At 39.0% G+C, this 24,898-nt stretch overlaps 2 protein-coding genes and 1 non-coding gene across 5 annotated transcripts; 1 reads left to right on the top strand and 2 right to left on the bottom strand.

Moving 5' to 3' along the window:
• Positions 1-2: 2 nt before the first annotated feature.
• On the bottom strand, positions 3-9,920 carry clgn (calmegin). 2 transcript variants are annotated; one of them, XM_077570242.1, is made up of 16 exons: positions 9,817-9,909; positions 9,692-9,725; positions 6,314-6,551; positions 6,153-6,226; positions 5,665-5,723; positions 5,405-5,546; positions 4,616-4,697; positions 4,306-4,498; positions 3,936-4,125; positions 3,750-3,863; positions 2,643-2,799; positions 2,349-2,564; positions 2,142-2,258; positions 1,889-2,048; positions 1,660-1,823; positions 3-1,038 (listed from the first exon to the last, which is right to left on the bottom strand). In XM_077570242.1, exons 3-16 carry the CDS (start codon positions 6,548-6,550, stop codon positions 967-969), a joined length of 1,977 nt encoding a protein of 658 aa, XP_077426368.1. In that variant the 5' UTR covers position 6,551; positions 9,692-9,725; positions 9,817-9,909; the 3' UTR covers positions 3-966. The 2 variants fall into 2 exon arrangements, with proteins under 2 accessions (XP_077426368.1, XP_077426367.1); XM_077570241.1 differs by having other exon boundaries at positions 9,692-9,920.
• A 699-nt stretch (positions 9,921-10,619) lies between these two features.
• On the top strand, positions 10,620-19,546 carry exosc9 (exosome component 9). Of its 2 annotated transcripts, none has more exons than XM_077571610.1 (12): positions 10,620-10,808; positions 10,994-11,088; positions 12,121-12,240; positions 12,401-12,503; positions 12,580-12,717; positions 12,889-12,971; positions 13,782-13,914; positions 14,002-14,090; positions 14,167-14,313; positions 14,397-14,557; positions 14,663-14,741; positions 18,588-19,546. In XM_077571610.1, the coding sequence occupies exons 1-12, from the start codon at positions 10,743-10,745 to the stop codon at positions 18,649-18,651; spliced, it is 1,278 nt and encodes a 425-aa protein (XP_077427736.1). In that variant the 5' UTR covers positions 10,620-10,742; the 3' UTR covers positions 18,652-19,546. The 2 variants fall into 2 exon arrangements, with proteins under 2 accessions (XP_077427736.1, XP_077427734.1); XM_077571608.1 differs by having other exon boundaries at positions 10,622-10,808; positions 14,394-14,557.
• A 3,359-nt stretch (positions 19,547-22,905) lies between these two features.
• Positions 22,906-22,977, bottom strand: trnaq-cug (transfer RNA glutamine (anticodon CUG)). The gene has a single exon. It is a non-coding gene; the product is annotated as a tRNA-Gln (tRNA).
• Positions 22,978-24,898: the final 1,921 nt, after the last annotated feature.

Raw genomic sequence — 24,898 nt, 5'->3', positions numbered from 1 at the left:
AATTGTGTCATATTAAATATTTCATTTTATTTTCAAGAGCAATGCACAGTTTGCAAACAAATGTAAACAAGGATATACTATTTACCAATGTCTGGCAGGAGCATTGAGACTTAAAAACAAATTTTGTGTTCCAAGGGCTTGTCGTATATGTCGCAGACACAATTGTTTTTGCAAAAATATGTTCACACAACTGGCAAGGCTAAAATCACACACATCAAAGATCCATACGTTACATGATTACAATCCTCCAGGTACTGGGCAGGATAGTACTAAGCTAAAAGATTTTGTGCCTGATCCAATTAAACAGTGGGAAAAATGTTTTAGTGCATTGCTTCAAATAAAATTTACTATTATATTATCTGCACTACAGCGTGCCCTTCAAGTTTCTCTATACAAGCATAAAATTTTAAACTAAAAGTATTGATCTCTAGATTGTTAATAAATATAAAGACTTAAAAGTCAATGCTCAGATGAAACAATTTACAGCAACCTATGAGGTCCCTTTCCTTCACCCAGCATTTTGTGCCTCTGCCTGAACTCTTAACAAGTAGAACAACTCAACGAGTTCTTGAAAGCAAAGGACATGAGAGCTGACAGTCCAGATGCTGTACACTGCCTTTACCCTGACACGTCGATGAATTGATAAAGGAGAGCTGAGGTCACACATGAAAGTCTGCCAGGCAAGGTTCGAAACAAGGGAAAGAACGATGATTATTTTTGAAACATCCAGTGAGAGAAAAAAACGTCATGCACAAAGCACTGGAGATGCATCTGAAAGACGAGAAGGAGCACTGGATGTTGTTTGTTTGTGGCAGAGGGATGAAAGATGCAAATGAGGCATCCAGAGAGACCGGAGGCTACCAGAGGATAGTAGGAAATGCACGTTCTGTCCTGCACATGGAGAAGCGATGACGCTTCCACGTCGTCCCTGTCGGGTAGATGGAGATGGTAGGTGTCGACGTCACCTCAGTCTTTCCGTACCCTCCTCTTCCTCACGGCTTGCTTGTTGCTCTCCACGGTGTCACTGCCTTCATCCGGCTGGAAGAGAGGAAATGAGATGGTGATTATTAGGCGTGTGTCTCAAAAAAATTCTTATTTTGTATGATTCAGAATCGATTTATTTCAATTATTTTATACTGTCTTGTCCTTGTTTGTGTGTGCCTTTATTGGGAGCGGTGTTCATGTTGTACACAATTTGGCCACTTAGGGGCAGTGTGGTTCCGCACGTTCTGATAGACTTAAGTTGTAGCCACATTAGAGAGTAGAAGGAAAAAAGTCACAAGTTATTCCAATAAAAGTTGTTTTTTGTTTTTTTGCAGCGTAGGAAGAGCCATACGCCGGTGAGTAACGTTAAGATGCTTCTCTGTATACATTCCTGGAGCGTTTTTTTATGAATAGCCGTTCTTTTGAGTGATAAAAGTGCCACGAGTAGCGCTCTAATTAGCATTAGCGAGTCAGACTAGAGTCATGACGATTATTTGCACATCTACAAATTGAAGCGGAAATCATTGTCAATCAAATCATTTTCAATCAAAAATTGTTCTGAATCCAATCGAATAGTGAGACAAAGATTCCCACCTCTAGTGATTATTTACATTACGAATGCGGGCAATGGATCCCAGTGAACCTTTTCTGGGGTACAGACACTTTTCCATTTACCTCCTCCTCTTCTAATGTTCTCTCAGGAGCTTTGCTTTCCTCTTTCTCTTCATCCTCCTCTGCCTCCTCCTCATCTTCTTCTTCTTCTCCAACATCCTCGTTGTCACCATCTCCATCTCTCTGGTCCCCTTTTAGATTTGTACCATCCTTGTCCTCAGTCTCTGCTACAGTTTCAAGTTGTGTGTTAAGAAAATGGGAAAGCCAACATGACTTCGATGTGTGTTGTCACCTGCAGCTGTTTCAGCGTCCGCAGCCTCAACATCTTTGTCATCCTTGTCTGCTCCAGCTGCTGCTGCTTCTTCCTCCTCTTCTTCTTCTTCCTCTTCCTCCTCTTCTTCTATATTAGCCTGCGACACATCCACTTTCTTGTACACATAGTCATCCGGTTTCTGTGACCCCCCCCCCCCCCCCCAAAAAAAAATTTAATTGGATTAACATGATGCAGATAAACGTAAAAGCATGACGTAAATAGCTTCTGGTACCTTTGGCCAGCAGAAGAGCACAACGAGTCCCACGGGCAGACCGACCGTCAGGATGTAGACCACCCACAACCATGGGCGCTCCTCTGCTGCAATCATCAACTGGGCAAAAATCCCTGGCTGGGACCAGAGGACCAGAGGACCCTGGTTAATACGACTGAGCCGATTGATGCAGATTTGCTGCTCTCATGAAGTGAACTTAACACTGACCTCGTTAGCACTGGCCACCAGCTTCTTCAAACCCCAGCTATCCGAGGCCCAGCGATCAGCGACTTCCTTGTGGGAGGTGATGATGAAGTTGTCGAAGTAGATGTCGGAAGTCATGGACCAGAGTTCTAAGCCCACCGCTTTGAAAGGCGCCATTTTGAATGGCTGCAGGTCCTCAAAATATTCGGGGTTGAGGATTTTACCAGGCTTCCAGGGACCCTTTAAAAAAAATCCAGAACAAAATCAAAGATCAACATCTTCAGATCCGGCCCATAGAAATTGAAGCAAGTCGGGCACCTTAAAGTTGGGGTTGTCTACCAGCGGGGCCTTCCACTTGCCCTTATACTGCGGGTTGTTAATCATGGGTGGCTTCCACAGCCCACACCCTGGAGCCTTTTCACAGGCTGGGTTGGGGATCTGCAGGGCCTCCCATTCTCCATCCATCTCCTTATCCCTACACACAGGAGAGCTGTCACGACACCTACTTCCTCAGGATAAATGACAAAAAAATACCGTATTGCAATACTATGGAGGACTAAAAAAATTAATAAAAAAAACAACTAAATAAATAAAAGTGAAAATAAAAACGGATAGAAGAAATAATTCAAAAATTAAATACAAAAAATATAAATTGAAATAAAAACAACTATATATATATATATATATATATATATATATATATATATATATATATATATATTTATATATATATCCCTAGATAAATAAATAACCGTAAAAATAAAAAACAAGATTAAAAAAATTAAAATAAATGTCAAAATAAATACAAAATAATTATATAAATATAATTAAATATCAATCAATAAATAAAAATGCTCTGCTCTCACATTTATTTATTTCATGCTGCAGACGGGCGGTCCTACGCGTGTCTTGGGTTGGGCTCTGCTCTTAGTGAGCGGGTCGGCGAACTAAGAAGTCTCGCCGGCTTGCATGGAGAGCTCCAGCAATCTATATATCCATATATCTATATATATATACATATAGATAGATAGATGGATAGATAGATATAGTTATTTTTTATTTTGATTTATATTAATTTTTTTGTATTTAATTTTTTTATTATATTTTTTATATCAGTTTTTTATTTTCACTTTTATTAATTTAGTCATTTATTGATTTTTTTTTAAATTTTGGCAGTTTTGGTCCTCCATACAATAAAGGGACGACTAAGCACTATTGCGAATACCAAAAACTGAGTAATTGACCCCCATCTCCAAAAGGGTTTTTAATTGCCTATAAGTGCCACAAAATGGCGACAATGGTTACTGTTGCCTAAATGAAGGCTCCTCAATTGACTTCCAATTGTTTCCATGGCAAGATGCTACCAGATGGAGCAAGTATGTCCAGTTTGTCAGCAACAAACAAATGTGTTCACTATCTACTTGCCAGTCTTCTGGTTTCTCAGCATTGGGATCCGGGATGAATTCAGGTTCCTCGTCCAGCCAGCCCTCTGGCTGCACTGCATCCGGGTCTTCGATCTTTGCAGGTGCATCCTCATCCCTGACACAAAAGTCACGTTAACCAAAAATCGACAGTCATTCATCAATTCTCGTTACGGCAAGTTCAAGTCACCAGTCGTCGGGCCTGACGGCTTCGGGGTCGGGAATCTTGGGCCTCTCGTCCCAGTCGTCCGGCTTGGAGTCGTTTGGATCGTCGATTTCTTTGGGCGGGTTGACTGGAGGGACCACGTCATTCAGCAGGTTGCCGCGGCTCACGCTGAACTGGTCGATGAACATCTCATAGCTGTTGTCCGGGTTCAGGACTGGCAACGGAGGAATGCAGACATGCATTACTGATATTTGCAACTATTTGATGTGCTATCATGAGGAGCATACTGTTGTCTGTTTTCAATTATATTTCATTTCATGCTGTTTTTTTTTTTGTGTAACTATTCTGTCCCCCCTATTCTGCCCGATGTGCTGGGGCCCTCATGCTACCATACCCAAAGTGTAGAGGTGAGTCTTCTTGTCAGTGTAGAACTTCTTCAGGTCCACATCGGCCCGCTTGGCGTGCTTTTCCTCCAAATCTTTGTTCAAGGGATTCTGGTGGCGGAAGATGAAGTGCAGCTTGTAGTCTTCGCCGCACTTGTCGGGTCCAAACATGATCGAGTAGGGTGTGCGGTCCTGAAATTGCTCCTAAAACCCACAACATGCAGTGTTTATTAATAGGTCAAATCCACGCAACATGTTTTTACTTGAAATCAAAAACAGGCTAAATAGCTTTGAGATGTTAGTATGCCAACATGTGCGCACCAGATTGACATCACCAGTGTCCGAAAGCAGTTTAATGTAAGCCCCGCCGCAGTCAATCCCATCCTGGAAATTCACTTCATACCTAGAAAAATAAACACAGACAAAGCTATTACTTTCCACTAGGAGTGTCAAAATTAGTGTGTTAATTTTTAGTTACTTTAAAGTTCCTTTAACACCACTAATTTTTTTAACGCACGATTAATGACCGCTGCTTACTTGGAAAGCCTGTACTGGGGGAATTCCAGTCGCAACGCAGCAGACACATCCATGTCAAAATTTAGCAGCAATAAATTTAATAATAATGCATATATTTGTGAAGACTGGGGTCAAGTTGTATTTTACATTTTTTAAATGTACAGAATTTCACAAGTTACTTCATGTTAAAGATTACATAGCTCTTAATATGAAAAGAAAAATTCTCACCGTCTTACAAATGCAATTATGCCATCTAGTGGCAGAAAAATGACCTCAACACAAATCAATATCACACTTGCTTTTACAGTACAATACATCATTTTAATTTGAACTAAATTTTATGAAATTACTGTATCAATGACTAAAAGATGCAGCCATATTTCAATTAGTTTAATTTTTCCCATTTTACATTAAAAAGAGGATGAAAACTTTGCTTTTTTTAATTGCCAATTTGATTATACATTTATAACACATAAAAAAAAAAAATTGCGATTAATCCTGAGTTAACTATTGAAGTCATGCGATTAATTACAATTTTAAAAAGTAGTTAATTAACAAGCTGCCAAAATGTCCCGGGCCTGTGTGTGTACTGACTGTACGACAAGGGGCTCATCCTGGAAGACAAACGGTTTGTTCAGCATGGCGGCGATGGCGTGATGCTTGGCGCGGGATTTGAGCACCAGGCCTTGGTCTCCTGGAACCTTGTTCTCCTTCAGCTGCTCCACCGCCCACTTTCCTGCATTGACCACACACACACACAGCAAGTCAACAGGTCGTCTTTTCCAAGACACAATTGCTGCATGCTATCCAGATTTTTTTTCCCCTGGATAACGCAAAGCAACACACAAACAAACCATCATATTTGGCGATGTCATCATCTGCATCTTCTTTCACTGTTTTGGACAACTGCCATCTAAGGAGAACACAAACAAACATGTAAACATGGGATTCTGATTAATATTGCATTTGTGGAATATAAAAAAGCAGCAAAATGGTTTCTATCTATCTCAGGGGGCGGCCATTTTGCCACTTGCTGTCGACTGAAAATGACATCACAGTTGCTCAGGAATTCTGTAACAACCAATCACGGCTCAGCTTGCAAATGAGACATGGCCAAACTCAGAAACCTGGTAAAGCGTGATTGGTCATTACCGGAGTCCTAACCAACTGTGATGTCATTTTCAGTCGAAAGTGGTAAAATGGCCGCCTCCTGAGATGGATCAAAACGGGTGGATTTCACTGATTTCCAATGAGTTTGTCACTTTCTGCATGCCAAGCGCAAGTTCATATGCTAATTTACACCAAACGGCAAAGTTCTGCGTGCATTCAGACTAGAGATTACCTGCCAAGTGAGCCATCATCAAATGTCTCAGCCAAGTAGACATCTCCAGTGGGCACCGGAGTCTCGTATGTTACCTATGAAACCAACATCAATAAAATGATTTGTTTGTGTTTTTTAATTCTTCCAATCCCCCTTTTAGTATGCACCGGTTCTTTACTCACTTGAAAGGACATCTTGTCATTGGTTGCGGTTTTCTGGCCTGTTTGTTTTGCCTTATTTTCCTCCGTGTCCTCTTCTTCCTCCTCAGTGACAAGAGGCTCCATTTCCTCCTCGTCCAAGCCAATCTCTTCATCATCATCTGATTTGTCCAGTTCGGTTTGCTTTTGGGCCATTACCACTGCCAGAGTCAGGAAAAAGAGCAGCAGCATCCGCCACAGCCAGCGCCTGTCCAGCTTCATCCTTAAAGACAAGTGAATGGGGAAGCGCATGCGTGAGAGGGGAACAACACTAAGAATATGACAATGAATATAAAATAAAAAAATATGTAAAAGGATGAAGGGCTGGGAAATGTTCTCAGAGAGAAAAAAAGGGGCACTCTGACAAGATAACAATCTTTACTTTGCAGATAATCTATTTACTTGTATTGGAACAAAATGTCATGTAAACATTTTACTTCTATTTCTCATTTTGACAATCGGCAGGTAAAAACACTAAACCTCTCTCTCCTTGTATGATTGATTATGTAGTGTGACGAGACAACACTCTGGCGGCTGGCCCAGTTAATTAAAATTCTACTGCCCAACTCAGCATGGAATTTCACTCTATATATAACCTATGCACGTGTTGAAAAACAGAATGTTTTTTTCTAATTGATTCCATCAAATTGCAAATGTCGTAGTACTTATCTCAAGTGTCTCCGTGCATATTTGCACATGGTTATGTACAAGTTACTTACGTTAGCACAATGAGCTCACATTTAGCACATTTTCCAATTAGATCAATCTCGCCACTCTAAATTTATTAGTTGATTCTCAGTATAATGATTGTTCTCTCAAAAACAAGTCAGTATCATTCCATTGTTTAATCATATGTACATACAAATGTATGTTCAATTGTTGGGCATGTGTTTCAGCATCCTCTTTACCTTCATAATCCATCTTTATCTATAATTTTCCCTAAAAACTGGAACACCCTGGTTTAAAACAAATGGAGTACAGGCCAGCAGTATAATATTTTCTAATACTACTGCTGTGTAAGACTCCTTTACATGATAGATTTTTACTCCATTGTAGAAAAAAAATGGCCTTAGAAGAAGGGAATAAAACGCCTCACATGCCAGCGAGGGGGCAATACAACAATATGTTACGTCTGAAAATGGTGTCGTTGGTTAGGCCCCACAACACTCAAAATAATGATTTTCTTGAACCATCTCCAGACTGATCTGGTCACAGAAAATGAGAGGTCTCCAAGGCCTTCATCCTACCACACACAATGTGATCATGTGGCCCACTCATCATCAGGGCCTTGTTCATTACCCATCCAAGGGTGCTCATGGAGATACTACCAAGACCAGATGTCCCTGCCCTATGCGTTGGATGCTGGGTGCGAGGACATCACAGTGGAACAGTGTACGGGATGGGATGGTTGAGACATTTGTGTCATTTCTTCCCGCAAGGGAAAATATCTGCTGCGATGTGGACAAAAATATGTGGCCGGGCAAGAGTATCGGGTTTAAGGCCAAGAGGATGTGGATGGCGGCCAGGAGATGGAGGGTAACGGCCAAAGACGGATACTAAATACACTAGATGGCTCATGCACGCTGTGAGCCAGTGCCGTAATAGCGTTGTGACAGGGCGGCCATTTTGTGACAGAGCTGCTGCTTGATCACTCATGACATTACAGTCAATGGAGCATGCCGGACTGGAATGGACTTTGAAATAGATGTTGTTTGCTCAATTATTACTCCCTAATTTTCAACCAATTTCCCTTTTTGTTGTTAGATATGACACAGAGGTTAGGTAACTGATTAAGACACAAACAATGCCATGTCATGTATTATTATATTTTTTTAACATTTAGCCTGAAGCATAGCCACGTTAACATGGTTTGTAACAAACCAATTGGCAGTGATAGTTTTAAACATTTTTTGTTGTTGTCATAATTCCCCCAGTCTATCGTGATAGATGTTGATATTGACTTTATATCACCCAGCCCTAATGTAATTTTAATGTTTTTGATGATGTGGGACCTCCTTTAAGCATCACACTGTTTTGGCATATTGATTAATTTTGAGAAAAGATTCAAAAAGTGGTTATATTACCTTTTTCAATTTTTTTTTATTTAGTTTTTAACAAGGATCAAGTGACAGTTTTGCTGTTTGTCATTGCACAAGCTGCAGTACACACTACAGCATCAATTCATAATTAGTTTAATAAGTTTAAACTTAATTTCACTTACCTTGTGAAAATAACTAAGGAGTTAAATGGCACTGACTCATGTCCTTCAAAATGTTGGAGTGCAGGTGCAAAGGCAGAGCTTAATCATTTACGTCCCTGAAGAGTTAATCTAAAACTGTGATCAACTTTGAAATAACAGCTCTGAAAATGTTACACTTTGGGTGTTAAAATCAACTCTCAATCTAACCCAGCAACTTTAAGATCCAATTTGTTCGTGTTCTAGAAATACATTGATTTTTGTGTTTCCCAGAAGTCTGGGGGTTTCAAAGTGATCCATGCTTCCTTTGTATGTGGCCAATAAAGGAAAAGGTGCGGACATTTTGGATTTATGGACTCTTGAATGACGCTAACTTGCGTGGAAACGGCGTAAACCCACCCAAGCACACTTAAGAACTTTCAAACATTCGAACCTCATAACGAAGCGGCAGACCACCAGCGTGCTGCCCTACATATTGCATTTCTCTTGGTGAAATACCGTGAAGTGACTACAATTAGGGTAATACAAGACACAACACCGTATGCTGCCTTTATCAAAGTACATATTAGATAAATAAAAAACAAACAACAAAAACAATCATTTGAACATATATATGACAAACGTGTGAAAGAATAAAAATAGCAAAAGAGATTAGGTTCCAAGTGTTGTCCAAACAGCACAAATGCGCATGAATGGCCAGCACATCCCATAATCAGCCCTGCAATGACCTGCGTACACTGGGCCCAGCATCTCTTAAACCATAGCCCATTCGGTAAGCAAGCTATTTGCCAACAAAAGTGTCTAGAGGTCCTGGGCCAGGTCATTGAGCTAACATGGCTGCCTGTGAAACTGCGACGTCCAAACTCTTACGAGATGAACGCTTTCTGCAGTAGCACCTGCTCTACTGCTAATGTGTGCTTATCACAAACAGCTATAAAGAGCGTAAAGCAGTCCAGTGCATGCGTGCTTATCTTCTAAAATGTCACGCCAAATATCGAACTAACGGAACTATACAAAGCCAACCAAGAGATAGAACGTGTGACGCCTAAACTACGTTTTTAGATAGCGTATTACGTACACATCTAACGGTTAGCTTTGTTATCTTAGCAGCGATGTCCGTCGAAGGATGAGAGGGAGCGATGGAAAATGAATGAGAGCGCACAAACCTCGCGTCTTGTCGCGGGGAAAACAGACACCAAACTGCTCCTCGCGAAAAACAAAACAAAGAAGCAATTATTTTTGCGCGAGTCGCTGTCAAAACGAACTGGCGATGAGACAGCGTCGCACGTACACTTTGAAATGAAGTACGCGATACTCTGTTGCCCTCAGATGACAGCACTAACCGAACCGCTGCCCTCAAAGGGTTCCAACCTGACCAGACTGCTAACAAACGCGCATGCGCATTTGTTGCATGCCTCGTCGAAACGTCTTTACTGTTTTTTACGACATCATACGTACAACACACGAGCAAATAGAATAAAAAAATAATAATTTTCAGTTATTCAGGCATTATACATACAGTATATTGTTTTTTTTATTTAAAAAACACGTCACGCTCACATTTTTAAACTGACCTTAACAACTATCAATTTTAAATTTGAACCCTCAATGAAAATACATTTCAGACATCTATTTGGATTATCTATTTTCGACAAACTAGAGTTATATACGTTTAAAAAATAATAATAATGTACTTCCTTGATCTTATCTGTTCTTGAATGTATCGCATTTTGCATTGTTCATTTATAATGTTCCAATAAAGCTTTTTTCCCCCTCCCTAAATCTCATCTAGGAGGGTTAAATGAGCTCACCTATATTTTGATCAGTCTCCTGTTATTTTTTATTGTATTATATTTCTATTTTATTTATATGTTTTATGTACGGTTCGTATATATCACATTGCACAGTTGTGTATGTCTTTATTTGTATTTGCTACTTGCAGCTACATCGGCATTTGATACATAAGTGTTTAATAAACTTCTCAAACGAAAATTGCTTTTCCTTCCTTTTAGCTCATGACAAACCAGGCAAGAGATGGTGCACGAAACATAAATTCTAGAATAACAGAAAGAAAAAGAAGAGGTGGAAGCAGACTCATTTTGGTGTGACGTTATTGTGTTTCCGGGTTGAAGTTCACAACTTTAATAATGGCGGTGGCACGCTTTTGGTAGTTATGCTGTTTGGGTATTAACATAGGATATAAACGAATAAAGCAGAATGAAAGAGACACCTTTGTCGAATTGCGAGCGAGATTTCTTGCTTAAAGCCATCCAAGAGAAAAAGGTAAATATTGTCCGTTCGTTTTGTAAACGCGGTCTGGTCGTGGTCAAAACATTTTCTATGGTTTTGATCATAATTTGAAACGAACGCAATTATTGCATTCATGCGCAATTAACTGCCACTGTGTTATTGTATCAATCGTATTCATAATGCAAATGTTTTAAATAGCGTGACATTTCCTCCCGCAGCGCCTGGATGGACGGGAGACTTACGACTACAGAAAGTTAAAGATCATGTTTGGGACTGACTATGGATGCTGCTTCGTGGAACTGGGCAAAACAAGGTGAACGTGTGGCCATACAATTTTTTTTGTTATATGTTATTTTGTCTAAAATACGATTCCGTTTTCTGTCATGGCAAACGTTTTAGCTAGGCAGTGGATATTTTGCCGTGACCGCCAACTATCCTGCTAGCGCAATTTTGCCATAAACCGCTCTGATTGGTCAACCCCCTGACCGAGCCATGCATTGGGCGTGGTTCCTGCCTCGCTTCACCCACTTCTGTGTGTTTTGATGAACTTATCATTTTGTTTTGCCACCTAAGATAATGCTGTCTGCATTACCAGCCTAACCATAACCAGTTCAGAGAGGGGTTTCAACCTGTGACCTTGCAGTTTCGGAGTGACTGTCTTAACCACTATGCTATGAGTTGGCACGCAGTCACTGGCACAGTATTTGTACTTGTAGTTCTCACGTGAAAAAAGGGCATTGACTGTGCTGATGAATACTGGGACGATTAATTCATTTTTATTAAGAAGCAATATTTTCTTCACTGTGCTTGGACTCGCTGTGTTTCTCCCTTTGGAAATAACATCCCCGGTGTTAGAGAAAACTTTTTTGCATGGTGCAGAGGACGCAATGGTGCAAAGTACACTAGTAGTTACCCATGTCATGCCAGAGAGATCTACGCAAATTGATTTTAAGTTGGCTCCATGAAAAAATAATGCTCTTTGTCAAATGCAAATTGGGGATCCGCCAACACAACCACTAAAATTGCACTTGAGATATTTGAGACATTATCTGTGACATCACTCGTCCATTGCGAATCACTCGTTATTCAAGAATTACTTCTGGCATTTCTACAAAGTGCATTACTTGCTAAACATTAATTATTCTCGGCTTTAAAGAATAAGTCTTCTGTATCGCTTCAATTTCAAAACGCTGAACGGTAACACGGTTCTTGAGATGTTGAGTGAAAAGTGTGCTCATCAAACATTCTATAAATCCATTTTCTCCTGTTCAGGGTCACGGCTGATCTGATATTGTCAACATATTCACTTAGCTGTTTTGTGACGCTTTTGCTTGTCATTATACAGGGTAATGGCCCAGGTGTCCGGTGAGCTGGTGGCCCCCAAAGACAACCGACCAAATGAGGGAATCATGTTCTTCAGTTTAGAGCTATCACCCATGGCGTCACCTTCATTCGAACATGGCAGGTGAAGAAAAAACTTCAACTACAACTGTTTAATTCTCTTTGGCTGATGTGTGTGTGTGTGTGTGTGTGGGGGGGGGGGGTTGTCATTAAAGAAAACCTGATTTTATCATTCAATTACTCCAACAAAAATAAATATGCCTCATGATTTTCTTTCTCTGAAGGCAGTCAGAGTTGTTAGTGAAGCTAAACCGACAGCTGGAGAGATGCTTCAGGAACTCCAAGTGCATTGATACGGAGTCCTTGTGTGTGGTATCCGGAGAAAAGGTGAACCTCGACAGTTGACAAGTAAAAAGCACTTTCTCTACTAGTGATGGTGACAGTGCTACATTTGCATGAGCAGGTGTGGCAAATTCGGGTGGATGTACATATGCTGAATCATGATGGGAACCTGATGGATGCTGCCAGCATTGCTGCCATCGCCGCTCTGTGCCACTTCAGACGGCCTGATGTTGGCATCCAGGGAGATGAAGTCATTGTGGTGAGTAATATTGTTTTTGAGTTATATTGACTTTACTGGACAATCTGATAAATGCATGCCAGTGTCCTGGATTTTTTTGCTTTCCCACAAGTTACCTGTGAATAATCATTTGTTCTGAGTGCCATTGTCGGTCTCTGTGCATATGATGCAACCAGTTGTTTTTGCTCTCAGTATAGTCCAGAAGAAAGAGATCCCATTCCTCTTAGTATCTACCACATGCCCATCAGTGTCACCTTCGCCTTTTTCCAGCAAGGGTAAGGCTGCACCATACAAGACACAGATTTTATATGAATAACAGACACAATAATACATGGTGATTAGACATCAATAGTGTTGTTTAAAAATAGTTACATTGATTAAGTTTCACTGATTGTCACACCCACCTAAGTGGGGCAAAATTCGTTCTCCGCATTTGACCCACACCCTGAGGAAGCGTTGAGCAGCAGCAGGGACTTGCGCTCGGGAATCATTTGGTGATCTAACCCCCCAATTCCAACCCTTAATGTGTTTGAGTGTCAAGCAGGGAAGCAAATGGGTCCTTTTTTTTATATTATTTTATTTTTATTTTTATTTTTTTTGAGTCTTTGGTATGACCCGGCAAGGGATTGAACACACAACCTCCCAGTCTCAGGGCGGAGACTATTTAAAAAAAAAAAAAAAAAATCTAATTTAGAAAATACTAATCAGTAAACTTGTACATGTATGTACACTGTAAGATTTGTATGAAAATGTATTTATTTATCTGAAAATTCATGCTTATAACTGAGCAGGTTGCAGTCTGTTTCATGTTTGAACAGCACTGAAATAAAATATGAATGCTTAATGTTCTATTAATATAACATTCTTCCATGCTTAATGTGTGAATCCTAACCCTAAGTAAGACGTTTTGTTGAATATTCCCATAAATAAATGTATGTTTAAAAATCGATTCGACAATTGCGTGCTGTAATATCGCAATATAGTGCCAAATCGATTTTTTTCTAACCCCCCTGTGCAGGGGCAATATGCAGAAATGGAGTCAAGCCCAGGTTATGTACTTATTGTGCCTCTTGTTTTCTCTGCAGGACCTACCTGCTTGTAGATCCATGTGAAAGGGAAGAGCGTGTGATGGACAGCTTACTGATGATTGCCATGAACAAGCACAGGGAAATCTGCTCCATCCAGTCTAGTGGTGGCATCATGTTGCTCAAAGAGCAGGTTAATAGACTCCTGTTGAATTCATAGCATGGATCAAAATTGGGAAGAGAGCTGTTATATTTCATTTCTTTGTTTCTGGCATTGAAGGTAATGAGATGCAGTAAAATAGCCAGCGTCAAAGTGTCTGAAATCACAGAACTAATCACAAAAGCTCTGGAGAATGACAAAACAGCCCGGTTAGTTCACACTCACGTACTTAGTGGAAGCCCAGCTCTTATTCAGTGCTAACAATTTGATCTGAATATTTTCCAGGAAGGCAGGCGGCAAGTGTGGCTTTGCTGAGTCTATGCCTCAAGAGCGAATCACCGCATTAAAAAAGGAGGAGACGTCAGTAGAAATGACAGATGCGACCGAACGGGCCAATAACATTATCCTGGAGGCCGAGGTCCCTCCTCAAACGTATCTTACATGTGATATGAAAATACAGTCTTTTTCTTTTTCTTTTTTACCATTGTGAAACCTTAACAACCCAATTCTAGAAGTCAGTCACTGGTGGTGCCACTCCCAGGCATGGGCCAGGTAGGCCAAGGACTTAAGAACAGACAGGGATTGGAGGAAGATGAACAGGATGAAGAGGAAGCCTCCAATAGTGATGAGGATCAAGAAGCAGTGATGGAAGTGGAGACAACACAAAAAGCGCAGGGTAGGGAAGGTTTATTTCTTCAATCTAAATGTGTTGACGCTAAAGTCAATTCTTGTAATGTCGTGAAAACAATCAACTGACCTGAGAATTTGTTTTTCATTCTAGGTGATGTGGTTGAGATATCTGACAGTGAAGAAGATGAAGTGGTCATACTTCAACCAGAGAAAACAGACAGAGTTCAGAAGTAAGTTTCCTGTCTCGAACAGAGCTTGTTTGGACTTTTCCAACTTTTCTGTCTAGACGGAAAGGTGCCTCAATGCAACCTTTAACCCTAACCCACATAAGTCGGAGTAGTCTCATCAAGGAAGTTTCAAGTTATTGTGGAAATAAATTCAGCGAATCAATCAATCATGTCGCCACCAAATCTGATACAAGTCAAGTCATTACGTAGTTTAAAAAGGACGTCAACCCCAAAAATGTTTGTACAATAAACATGGCATCCTAATATTGCGTTTGTGGAATATGAATTAGTTCATTCACTCCCAGCCATTTTCACAAAAGCAACTCCCTTCCCAACTGTTTTACTGGATTTTGATTGATTTTGCAAGGCCCACAGAATATTGTGTTATATTGCTATAACAGGAACCTACCAAACAAAACATTAGTCTCTTCTTTCATCAGGAAATAAAAAAGTATATTTGTATGTGTTTCTGTTTTGCAGCAATTGACATTAGAATATAGCTAAGTTTCATCAATAGTCACATTTCTGTTGAAAACATAGGCAAAAAGAGCTTGTTGCAAGTTGCAACATGGCCCTGGCTGATCTCTTATACTCTGCTGCCACCTGCTGGACGTTTTTTGTAATAATTCGCATTGCTTTAAGCCACCTCTTCATGTCAGAAGATGCGTTAAAGCCTTCTGTATGGTCTTGCATTAAAAAAACGTGTAAGCACGTTTTGGAGAGTCAGGGACGAAGTTAAAAAAACGTGTTTACATGTTTTTTGGTTTGAATGAGTTAAGCAGCAAAATCCACCTGTTTTTATCCATTTCAGGATGTGGCCATTTTGCCACTTGCTGTCAACTGAAAATGACATCACAGCGCCTAATGCACGGCTTTAAACTACCCGAAATGGTTGCATTTTGCCCCTAAAATATGATACAGCACGAGTAAAATTTTCATCTACTTGCGCAATTGCGACCAATAAATTTATTTATTTAAACTTTTTTTTGTTGCTCACACACGTATTCTGCACATTATGGATCATAAGACAATTGTCACTGAAACAATGGCTCCGGCATAAACCGGATGTTGTGATAACCCAATAAAAAGTCACGACCCACGCACAGCCAGCGAGCCGTAAACTCGAATGGGCACGTGTCGGGCTTAGCCTCACCAGTAATGAATGGCAAGTCAATAGGACGCCATCTTCGGCTAGCTAGCCGAACCGCCCCTCAATTTATACCAATATTCTAGCCAACAATACAAGTACGTGCTAAAGATAACTTTATTCATCATAGATGTTTTAAGACAATGCACACCAACATCAAGACACTTTACGACACTGTGTCGTTGTGTCTCCTTGGTAAGCAGTCATATAACTGGTCACAATGAAGTGGTGAGTGATATTTTTAATCTACTGGTCAAACCGTGTCTTCACACTGTTCGGGGGCCGCTGCCATTAATTAAGCCCAAAAAATTGACTTTGTGCTTGTGCATTGCTCAAATGTTAGTGAAATGCAGATATTTTAATACTTTTGTCAATAAAGTATTCTTTGAAGTTTTCATATTAGTGTATGCAAATGCAATGCCATGATTTTAGTGATACATAGTGATAGCCATAAATGAAATTGTACACTATAAACAGTGAAACACTGTAAATAAGAAATAAAATATGTTAAAGTATATACAGTATATGGGGCCAGTAGACCAACAGGCTTAACTGTCAGACCCTGTAAATCTCTAAAAAGTAACAATAACCAAGAGGAGAATGATCAGTGCCTACTTCCTCCCCAATAACTTCGTGTGCCAGAGGAGATAAATCCTGTACTGGTCGCCAGTCAGTTGCAGAGCAAATCTATACAAGACAACAGTTCACGCTCATATTTGTAGTGTTTTTGAGTGGGAACTGAACAGAAACTTACCAGTAAGTGCACCTTTGGTAGTGGGGTTGGCCTTTAGTCAGTGAACGAATTTGAATAAGTTTTCACCTGTTTTCTGGGTTTGCTCATGTGCCGCTCACAAGAATATGGTTTAGACTAGTGGGGCCGCATAGAACATATTGTTGTAAAGACAAAATTTGAGTTTACTTGACTTCCCTTTTAATGGTAGAATTTCATGATAACAGTCTCCACAATCTTGAATCTATCACTTTATCGACCTGAAGACATGAAGTTGAGTCAAGTGTACATTTGATAAGCTATTGGTAAGCTAAACAGTCTAACCTAGCTAGCTTAGCTTCACAGCTAGCTTAGCGCCATCTGACAGACCATATGAAGTTATAAACTTGTGTTTCTTATCCTTGAATTGTAAACCTTAAATGTGGCTATTGTCTTTTTCCCGCTATAGAAAAAAAGATGATCCTTGGATCCAAATGTAGTCATCTTTGGCGTGTCCTCTGACACTTGCTGAAATGGAAGCCTCAGCCCTTGCCTCGTAGTGTAGCCTACTGGTGGTTGGGTAACACGACACGCATACAAAAAATAACTTTGCTTTCAAAAACAAAAGATGCACTATATTAAAAAAAAAAAAAAAAAACAGACTTTTTAAAATATAAACAGACTTGTCAAGTGATTGAGTTTAAGTCAAGTCAAGTCTTTCAGAGGTTTTTGGCCAAGCAAGTCGCAAGACATGAAATCAGCGACTCAAGTCCTCCATCACATTTAGCATAGGCTACTCCTGGCGAACCTTTACAGAAGGAAAGGAGTTATGCTACCCATAATCCTTTACGTCAGCAATATTTAAGAGCAGGCCACTGCAATTTCACGCCACAGACCTACGTCAGCAATAGTCACCATCACATGACGGCATGTTCGAAAATAAGCACTTTTTTCTCTTGCCTTGACACAAAGACTTTTCCCTCAATGGTTAAGGAAAGGTGGTAAAGGATAGGACATATGACTTTTTGAAGAGGCACCCTGGTATTCTTTTTTTTCTTTCTTTTTTAATTATTATTATAGATATATTATTATTATTATTATTAAATTCCTCCACCTCCTTAAACACTGCTGTTGGCCTCTTGGCAGCTTCCCTGACCGATTTTCTTGTTGGCTTTTTATACATTTAGGAGGGCTGCCCAGTTTCTGGTAAAGTCACTGTTGTGGTGTCTCTACTTGATGATGATTGTATTTACAGTGTGTCATGGTGTACTACATTATTTTTATTTAATGGTAGTTAATTGTACCCCTCTCCTTTTGTGCTTTAAAGGGATACTTGACTCAATTGAGCCATTTTCAAAAGTAAGAAGTTAATCTTTTGTATATAATTTATGTGATAAATTAATAATCTTTCATGAACAATACCTTTAAAAACACATTTAATATGTAACGACTAATAATGGCTCAGTTTAGATATTAATTGTACATGAAAAATAATGAAGGTATCAAATGAATTCTGGGCAAAATATTAACTTTTTACTGCTGAAAATGGCTCAATGAGCCAAGAATTCCCTTTTAGGTGTAAGTACAAAAAATTTCAGGAAAAGCCTACTAGAAGATCTAGAGAACTTGTATTTGTGCTTAATTAGAGCAAGCATTTCAAATAATGGCAGGCGGGTATGTGCTGACTCCATTAACATGACTTTGAATATGAATGATTTATTCTGAGCACAGCCTCCTCCACATTCAGAAGCAGGTGTGCATATTATATGTGTTATCTCAGCTGAGTCTACTTTTACGTCCCATCTCCAAATGATTTAATTGTTTTCCCAATTGGGTTGAGCTGTGTATAGGCCGCAATCACGGTGGTAAACGCTTTGAAATGATTTTTGTTGGTCCCGTGTTTGGCTGTCACAAAAATCTGGCATTTGAACAGGGAGTATAGACTTATAGCTCATGTCCGCTCTATAATGAATACATGTTTTCTCCCTTTCAGGAAGACAAGTTCAAGTTCCCAATTGAAGGGGCCAAAGGCATCAAAGAAACAGCAGAGAAAATGAGAGAAAGCAGTACAACGCTGTCTTACCATAGCAAAATGCAGCAACTCTTTGCGACTGCATTCTGTTACAATGATAATCCTCACTTGCCTGCATACCTGAGTACTTCCTGCAACAATATCATGTTTTACTTATGTTCATTTTTCAGTTCAATTGCCATAGTTGAATCTCACTTCTACCAAGGCCTGCCCTAACAACTTCAGCTTTCAGTTTTGTCACTTCTGACCCAGCAATTAAATCTAGATTTGGACAAACTGTTCCTGCATTTTGGCTTTGGAGCTTCAACAGAAGAGCAACAAAATGCTACTTCCTATAATGCCATTTTAGGCAGACTAAATAATCTGACTACATTGAATAGAATGGTAAATTTGAATATAGGTGTAAATGACACCAGCTCATCCATATACTCATGACGCATCTGGAACCACATAGGAAGCTAACTCTGAAACCTTGCAGTTGAAAATGATCATTGTCTGCAAAACGTCATGTTATTTTGTGTTTGTTTTACATTTTCATTGTAAAATGAACCAAAATATTCAGTGACGTGTTGAGAGATAAACGCACTGCTGTCTTCTGTAGTAATAGATTGACAGAACGTCACTTCTGTGTTATATTAAGGCAAGGGCAAGCAGAAGGCGCCATTTTGAATCTAGATCCGGACACCAGAGATACCGCAGACAATTCATGAAGAAACTGGCCTTGGCGCAGAGTAAGGAAGCGTCACTGCCATTAAAAATATGGAAAGTGGAGTGAGCGGTGAATGCGCCTTTTGCTGATGCACGTGTAACATAGTTTTTAAAATGGAATGAATTGCTCTTGCTCCTATGTTATGATGTCCCATATGTGGCAACACTCATAACATAATTTAAAAATGCAATAAACTGACTTTGTGACGTAAGTCGAGAATGCCTAATGTGGTAAATTCCTGCAGTAAAACAAAGAAACCTTTCCTTTTAGTCTTATCAAAGTTAAGTGTTTTTCATTCCTCAGTTATAATGGCTAAGTGGGAAAGTAAAGCAGCTGTCTGTCTCAGGTAAAGGCTTTTCAGTCAAAATGTTTTACAATATGCTCTCCGCGCACCCCACTAGTCTAAACACAGCATTCTGATTAATATTGCTTTTGTAGAATATGAATTTAAGCAGCAAAATCCAACCGGCCATTTTGTCATTTGCTGTCAACTGAAAATGACAAAACATTTGCTCAGGGTTCAGCTTATGAATGTCACATGCCCAAACTCGGGGGGAAAAAAGCTCAGAAAACACGTGAGCCACAATTGGTCATTTAACTCTTCAACTGTCATCTAAGCTTTAATGAGACACTTCAGCTGTTTTGATGTTGGTGCAGCATACTATTTTATTGATAGGCTTATGAAATTACAGAGAATATTTACTTCCCACCCTGGAAATATATGAACGAATGCAAGGCGTAGTGCTAAATGTGCTAAACTAGACTTTCCCCGGCAAGAAATGATGAAGATGCGCCCGTTTTTACGTCAAGCACACAAGCACCTGTCTAAGAAAATTGGGCTTAAGTTTTGTATTCTTCTTGAGCTAATTCAGCATTATTTTGTCAGTTCATAATGTTAGCAAAGCTGTGGCAACATTTGTGTCAAAGCATGCTATCTTAAAAAAAACAAGCATGCCCCCCCCAAATGGGACAAGAAATATACAAAAAAAAAAAATATATATATATATATATATATATATAGGATTATTGTATATAATTGACAATAAAAATATATATTTTTTGCTTTTGTACATGTCGGATGCTGTATTTACATAGAGTATGTTTATGTATTTTGATAGATATTATAACATTTTTAATACTTTTAATTTTATTTTATTAACCATTGTTACACATTATTAACATTTTAATTCTTTATATTAACCTTGTCGAAATGTTTTGTGTCCTGTGCAGAGCAGATGGTGTTGACTTCGTATAGGCTGACCTTAAGCTGGGACATACTATTTAGTCTAAAAAAGTTCCTTCTCAGCGCTTTGTGCGAAAACACATTTGGTCCTTGAGAACAGAATCTGTTTTGAACACCCACACCTGACTCTGTTTTCGCCATCGCTCACGGAAAAGTACCAGAGAGTATGTTTTGTCTACAAATGAAAGAGAGGAGGTCTTTTTAACTATAAGAAACCGTTGTGCACGCGGAAGAGCTACATTTGACGCTCTGAATCCCACCTGTTTAAGTGATGATTAGAGGCAGTTATTTGTCCAGAGATTCTCTGTTTTTTATTAAATAATTTTTGCAAAAGGTGTATTTTTCTTACATTAAATCTATCTTCATTTTTGGAACATGCAAAGAGGACATCATTTATTCCTCTTTCAATTTCAACCTAAGTACAGAGTGTGATTATGTTTTCCTCGTCTGCTGTTCCATAAGTGAGGTGAAACTTTCAGTTGAGGATCCTGACTGTGACGATATCTGTGAGTCGATGTTGACCTCACTGCGCAGTCGGCTTTACAGGATCCTCCAACCGAGTGTCGATGGGGTGCGCCCCTGGCCCTGTTGCCTCAAGAAAGGAAGAGGTGGAATAACAATTTTACCGCAGCACTCACAAAAACGCTGCCACCCGATCAGAAGATGGAGGAGCAACGCCACCAGCTACTCCGCCTTATCCTAGAAGGGGATGCTTGCAAGGAGCATGACATCCGCCTTATCCTAGAAGGGGATGCTTGCAAGGAGCATGGCATCAGGCAGAGCTTAGCAGACAGAAGCTTGAGCAGTCTGCTGCCTTCTAGTGATCTTTTGACGGTTCTGTTAACTAAATTCTTATTCACCCTTGACTTTGTTGTTGTTCTGCAGCTTGATAATGTCATTTTTGCTGAGCCTCTTCTAAATCAGTGGGTCCCCAACCACCAGCCCACGGCCCGGTATCCATCTGTGGAGAATTTGGCACGAGGCTACACCTTTCTTTCTTCTTTTTTTTGCAGCAGCAGCAGAGCATGTCCTAATCAGGAATATATGGTAGCAACCCCGCTTGGCGATTTGTTTACGATTGGGAGTCGGCTATACGCCAGCACCACTCCCCCAACTTACGTTTATTACATTTAAACATACATTTTACGATTTTATTTGAGTCCACAATCAGTATAACACTAATTATTTACGGTTCAGGTCATTGGTGGGTCAGTGTGTCGCTTATAAATCAAAATACGACCACAACCACAATACTGTTTGTTTTTTAAGTAAGGCCAAGTAAGTATTTTAAAAAAATAATTTAAATGGATACTTGACTCATTGAGCCATTTTCAACAGTAAAAAGTTAATATTTTGTCCAGAATTAATTTGATAACTTCATTATTTTTCATGTACAATAATACCTTTAAAAAACATTTTCCCCACTTTTTGTTGGCTGAAGATGACATCTGTGCTGAAGAAATAGGTAACGACTAATTACGGCTCACCTGTTTTCTGGGTTTGGTCAGCAAACTGATCCATGATTGGTCATTACCTGTTTCCTCCGCACAGGTGATGTCATCTTCAGTCGACAGCAAGTGGAACATTTAGTTTTTTGAAGTTTTAATTGTTAATGAAAAAATATAAAGTTATCACATTAATTATTGCCAAAATATTTTTCTCACTGTTGAAAATGGCTCAATGAGTCAAGTATCGTTTTAAGATTCAAAAAGAAGACACACATGCCAAATGTGGAAGCCAAACAACACGTTATTTCAAAGTTGTCACATTAAAATGTGAAAAATAACATGTTAAAACATGTTACGCAACATAAAGTTCATGTTGAACCTTTTTTTTTTGTATGGCAGCAATATTCTTCCATCCTATATTCAATTGAATATATCTCGAAAATGATTTGCAAATCATTGTATTGTGTTTTTATTTACATTTTACACAATGTCTCAACTATACTGGAATAGGCGTGTGTAAAAGAGACTTCTGCAAGATTCGAAAGTCTTCCAAGGAGTCCTTTTTTTTTAACCTAATGTATTGAGGCTCAGTTGTGTTGAAGCGTACCTTCACCAAACTGGTCCCACAAAGTTGTAGGCCTACATGGCATACCGCTGGTCTAGAAGGACTTGGTCAGAAAAATCATTAAGATTTGGGGCGGAATTGAGGAGTGAGAATTGTTTCAGACGGGGCTGGAAACGTGTCTATCTAGTGGCGTCTTACCGCACCGGAATTACGTGGATCAAAACATGCAAATGATGCATTGTAATAAATAGATAAATAATGTAATATAATAACAGACCAAGTTGGATTCGAAGCAAAGGAGGAAGAAGAAATATAGGTTCCACCGAGATTTGAACTCGGATCGCTGGATTCAGAGTCCAGAGTGCTAACCATTACACCATGGAACCGGTGGCTCAGAATGTTAAATACATTTGATTTAATTTAGCGGTTTGTGGTCCAACGATTTTAACGAATGCAATTATCTCAGCAACGTGTCAAAGCAAAAGATTGTAATTCATGTATCACCTCATACTTGTCAAGAGAGCATATACTGACGACTTGAATACGTTTTGGAAGATTCTCGTTTACACTGTTTGAAAGGAAATGACAGCGCTGCATAGCACAAAAGTAGAAACGTGAACATAGTGCAGTCTCCTTAGGCAAAACTGTGCTGTGCATGCAGCTGTATGAATTTACAATGCAGCCTTTCTTCAAAACAACAACAATACTTTATTTAACAAAGTGAAATCAAGAGCAAGAACATGGCAAACATAAGCACCACAATAAACATACAGGTCTATGGATAACAAACTCACAATAATAATGATAAACAGTAAAAAATAAATAAATTAATAATATATATATATATATATATATATATTTATTTATTTTTTTTTTAAAGAACTGGGGGTGCGGGGGGATTGATTTAGCAAACCGGTCTTTAAAAAAAAGTTTTTAATTGCAAACAGACAACACAACTTTCTCAAATATCAACATCAAAAGACAATCAATACAATATCAATATCGTTGAAACAATCACTCAAGATAACATGAACAAATATAAATCAAAGGAAAAAAAAGAGAAGCAAAGAAGAAAAAAAGGGAAAAAACAGCAAAAGGTTATGTATGCTGCAACATACTAGAGGCTCGAGAAGTTTTACAAGTATATTTAAATTAGAACCCTGTTTTATTACTCCATGTAAATGTTCTATTCTTGGGATATTTTACCCTCCATATATCATCAAGGTCAAATTTTTCCTTAAATGGAATTAAGCCAGTGTTTGCCCTATTTAATGAGTCAGGAGGCCATTTATCCATGCCAGTATCTTGTACGCCATTGAAATCACCAACAGCATTCAGACAATTTTGCTAGCCTACGTAACAATAAATCCTCAATCAACATTAACAGATGATCATTTTCCATTTTTTGTTATACCCATACACATTGCTTATGTATACCTGATCATTAAATTGTATAGTTTGGCAGATAAAATGACCAGCTGGATCACATTCAGTAAACAAAACTTCTCCATTGTACCTGTTTTTTTCGCAACTCCAGCTGAGTGTTCTGTTCTATGTGAGAACCAGACATAGTTCCCCCACTGTGATTTCCAGAAGTTCATATCCTTTCCAACCGAGTGAGTCTCTTGTAAGTAGACTAGGTCTGTCCTGGACTGTTTGGCAAAAAGAAACAAAGCTTTGTGTTTAGTAATATTTCGTGGGCCCCTAGCATAAACTCAACAACTGTAAACAGACAGTAGTAAACAAATAAAAATAAAGATACCGCTTTTGAGCAAACCTTTAGAATCTAAAAAAATAATGACCAGGTAAAGATAACCACAAATTCAACTAAAACTAGTTTTAGTTGTTAGAGACCTTTTTTCCTACAAAAATAAGAAAACCCCATAATTTTATAATTTCTACTAAAATAGCTATTTTTTCATAATTTCTACAAAAAGTAAAAAAGAAACTTTTACAAGTTCAACCAAGATAGTTACTTTCTTATACCCTACAAAAAACAGTTTTACAAGTTTACCCAAAATAAAGATTTTTTTTCTCTTCCCCAGAAAAACAGTTTTGTAAGAAAAACAAACAAACAAAAGACCTCTTTCAAAATACCCCTGAGTCAATAAAACACCTGAAAATACAAGTCAATAACATGAAATTCACTCTAACAGCATCCTAAAGCGATTAAACTGACGATGGGCCCAGGAAAAAGGCACCAAACCTAAGTGGCTCTTCTTTGGAATAAGTAATGATCATCCACATCCCACTCTATGCATGTATTTCTAAACCACTGACGAACCCTTTTCCCCCCAAGAAGTAGGC

Source organism: Vanacampus margaritifer, chromosome 7 (assembly GCF_051991255.1).
Source record: "Vanacampus margaritifer isolate UIUO_Vmar chromosome 7, RoL_Vmar_1.0, whole genome shotgun sequence".
Lineage (NCBI taxonomy): Eukaryota > Metazoa > Chordata > Actinopteri > Syngnathiformes > Syngnathidae > Vanacampus > Vanacampus margaritifer.
Note: the sequence above shows the minus strand (reverse complement) of the source record. Positions and strands in the feature narration are given on the sequence as shown.

Excerpts from the sequence above, each read along its gene's own strand:
- clgn (XM_077570241.1), bottom strand. The coding sequence starts at position 6,550 with ATGAAGCTGGACAGGCGCTGGCTGTGGCGGATGCTGCTGCTCTTTTTC. Across the intron at positions 5,547-5,664 it reads TGACATCGCCAAATATGATG|GAAAGTGGGCGGTGGAGCAG; the intron begins GTTTGTTTGTGT and ends TGGTCAATGCAG. Across the intron at positions 3,864-3,935 it reads GCCGTCAGGCCCGACGACTG|GGATGAGGATGCACCTGCAA; the intron begins GTGACTTGAACT and ends CTTTTGTGTCAG.
- exosc9 (XM_077571608.1), top strand. The coding sequence starts at position 10,743 with ATGAAAGAGACACCTTTGTCGAATTGCGAGCGAGATTTCTTGCTTAAA. Across the intron at positions 11,089-12,120 it reads GTGGAACTGGGCAAAACAAG|GGTAATGGCCCAGGTGTCCG; the intron begins GTGAACGTGTGG and ends GTCATTATACAG. Across the intron at positions 14,558-14,662 it reads GACAACACAAAAAGCGCAGG|GTGATGTGGTTGAGATATCT; the intron begins GTAGGGAAGGTT and ends TTTTCATTCTAG.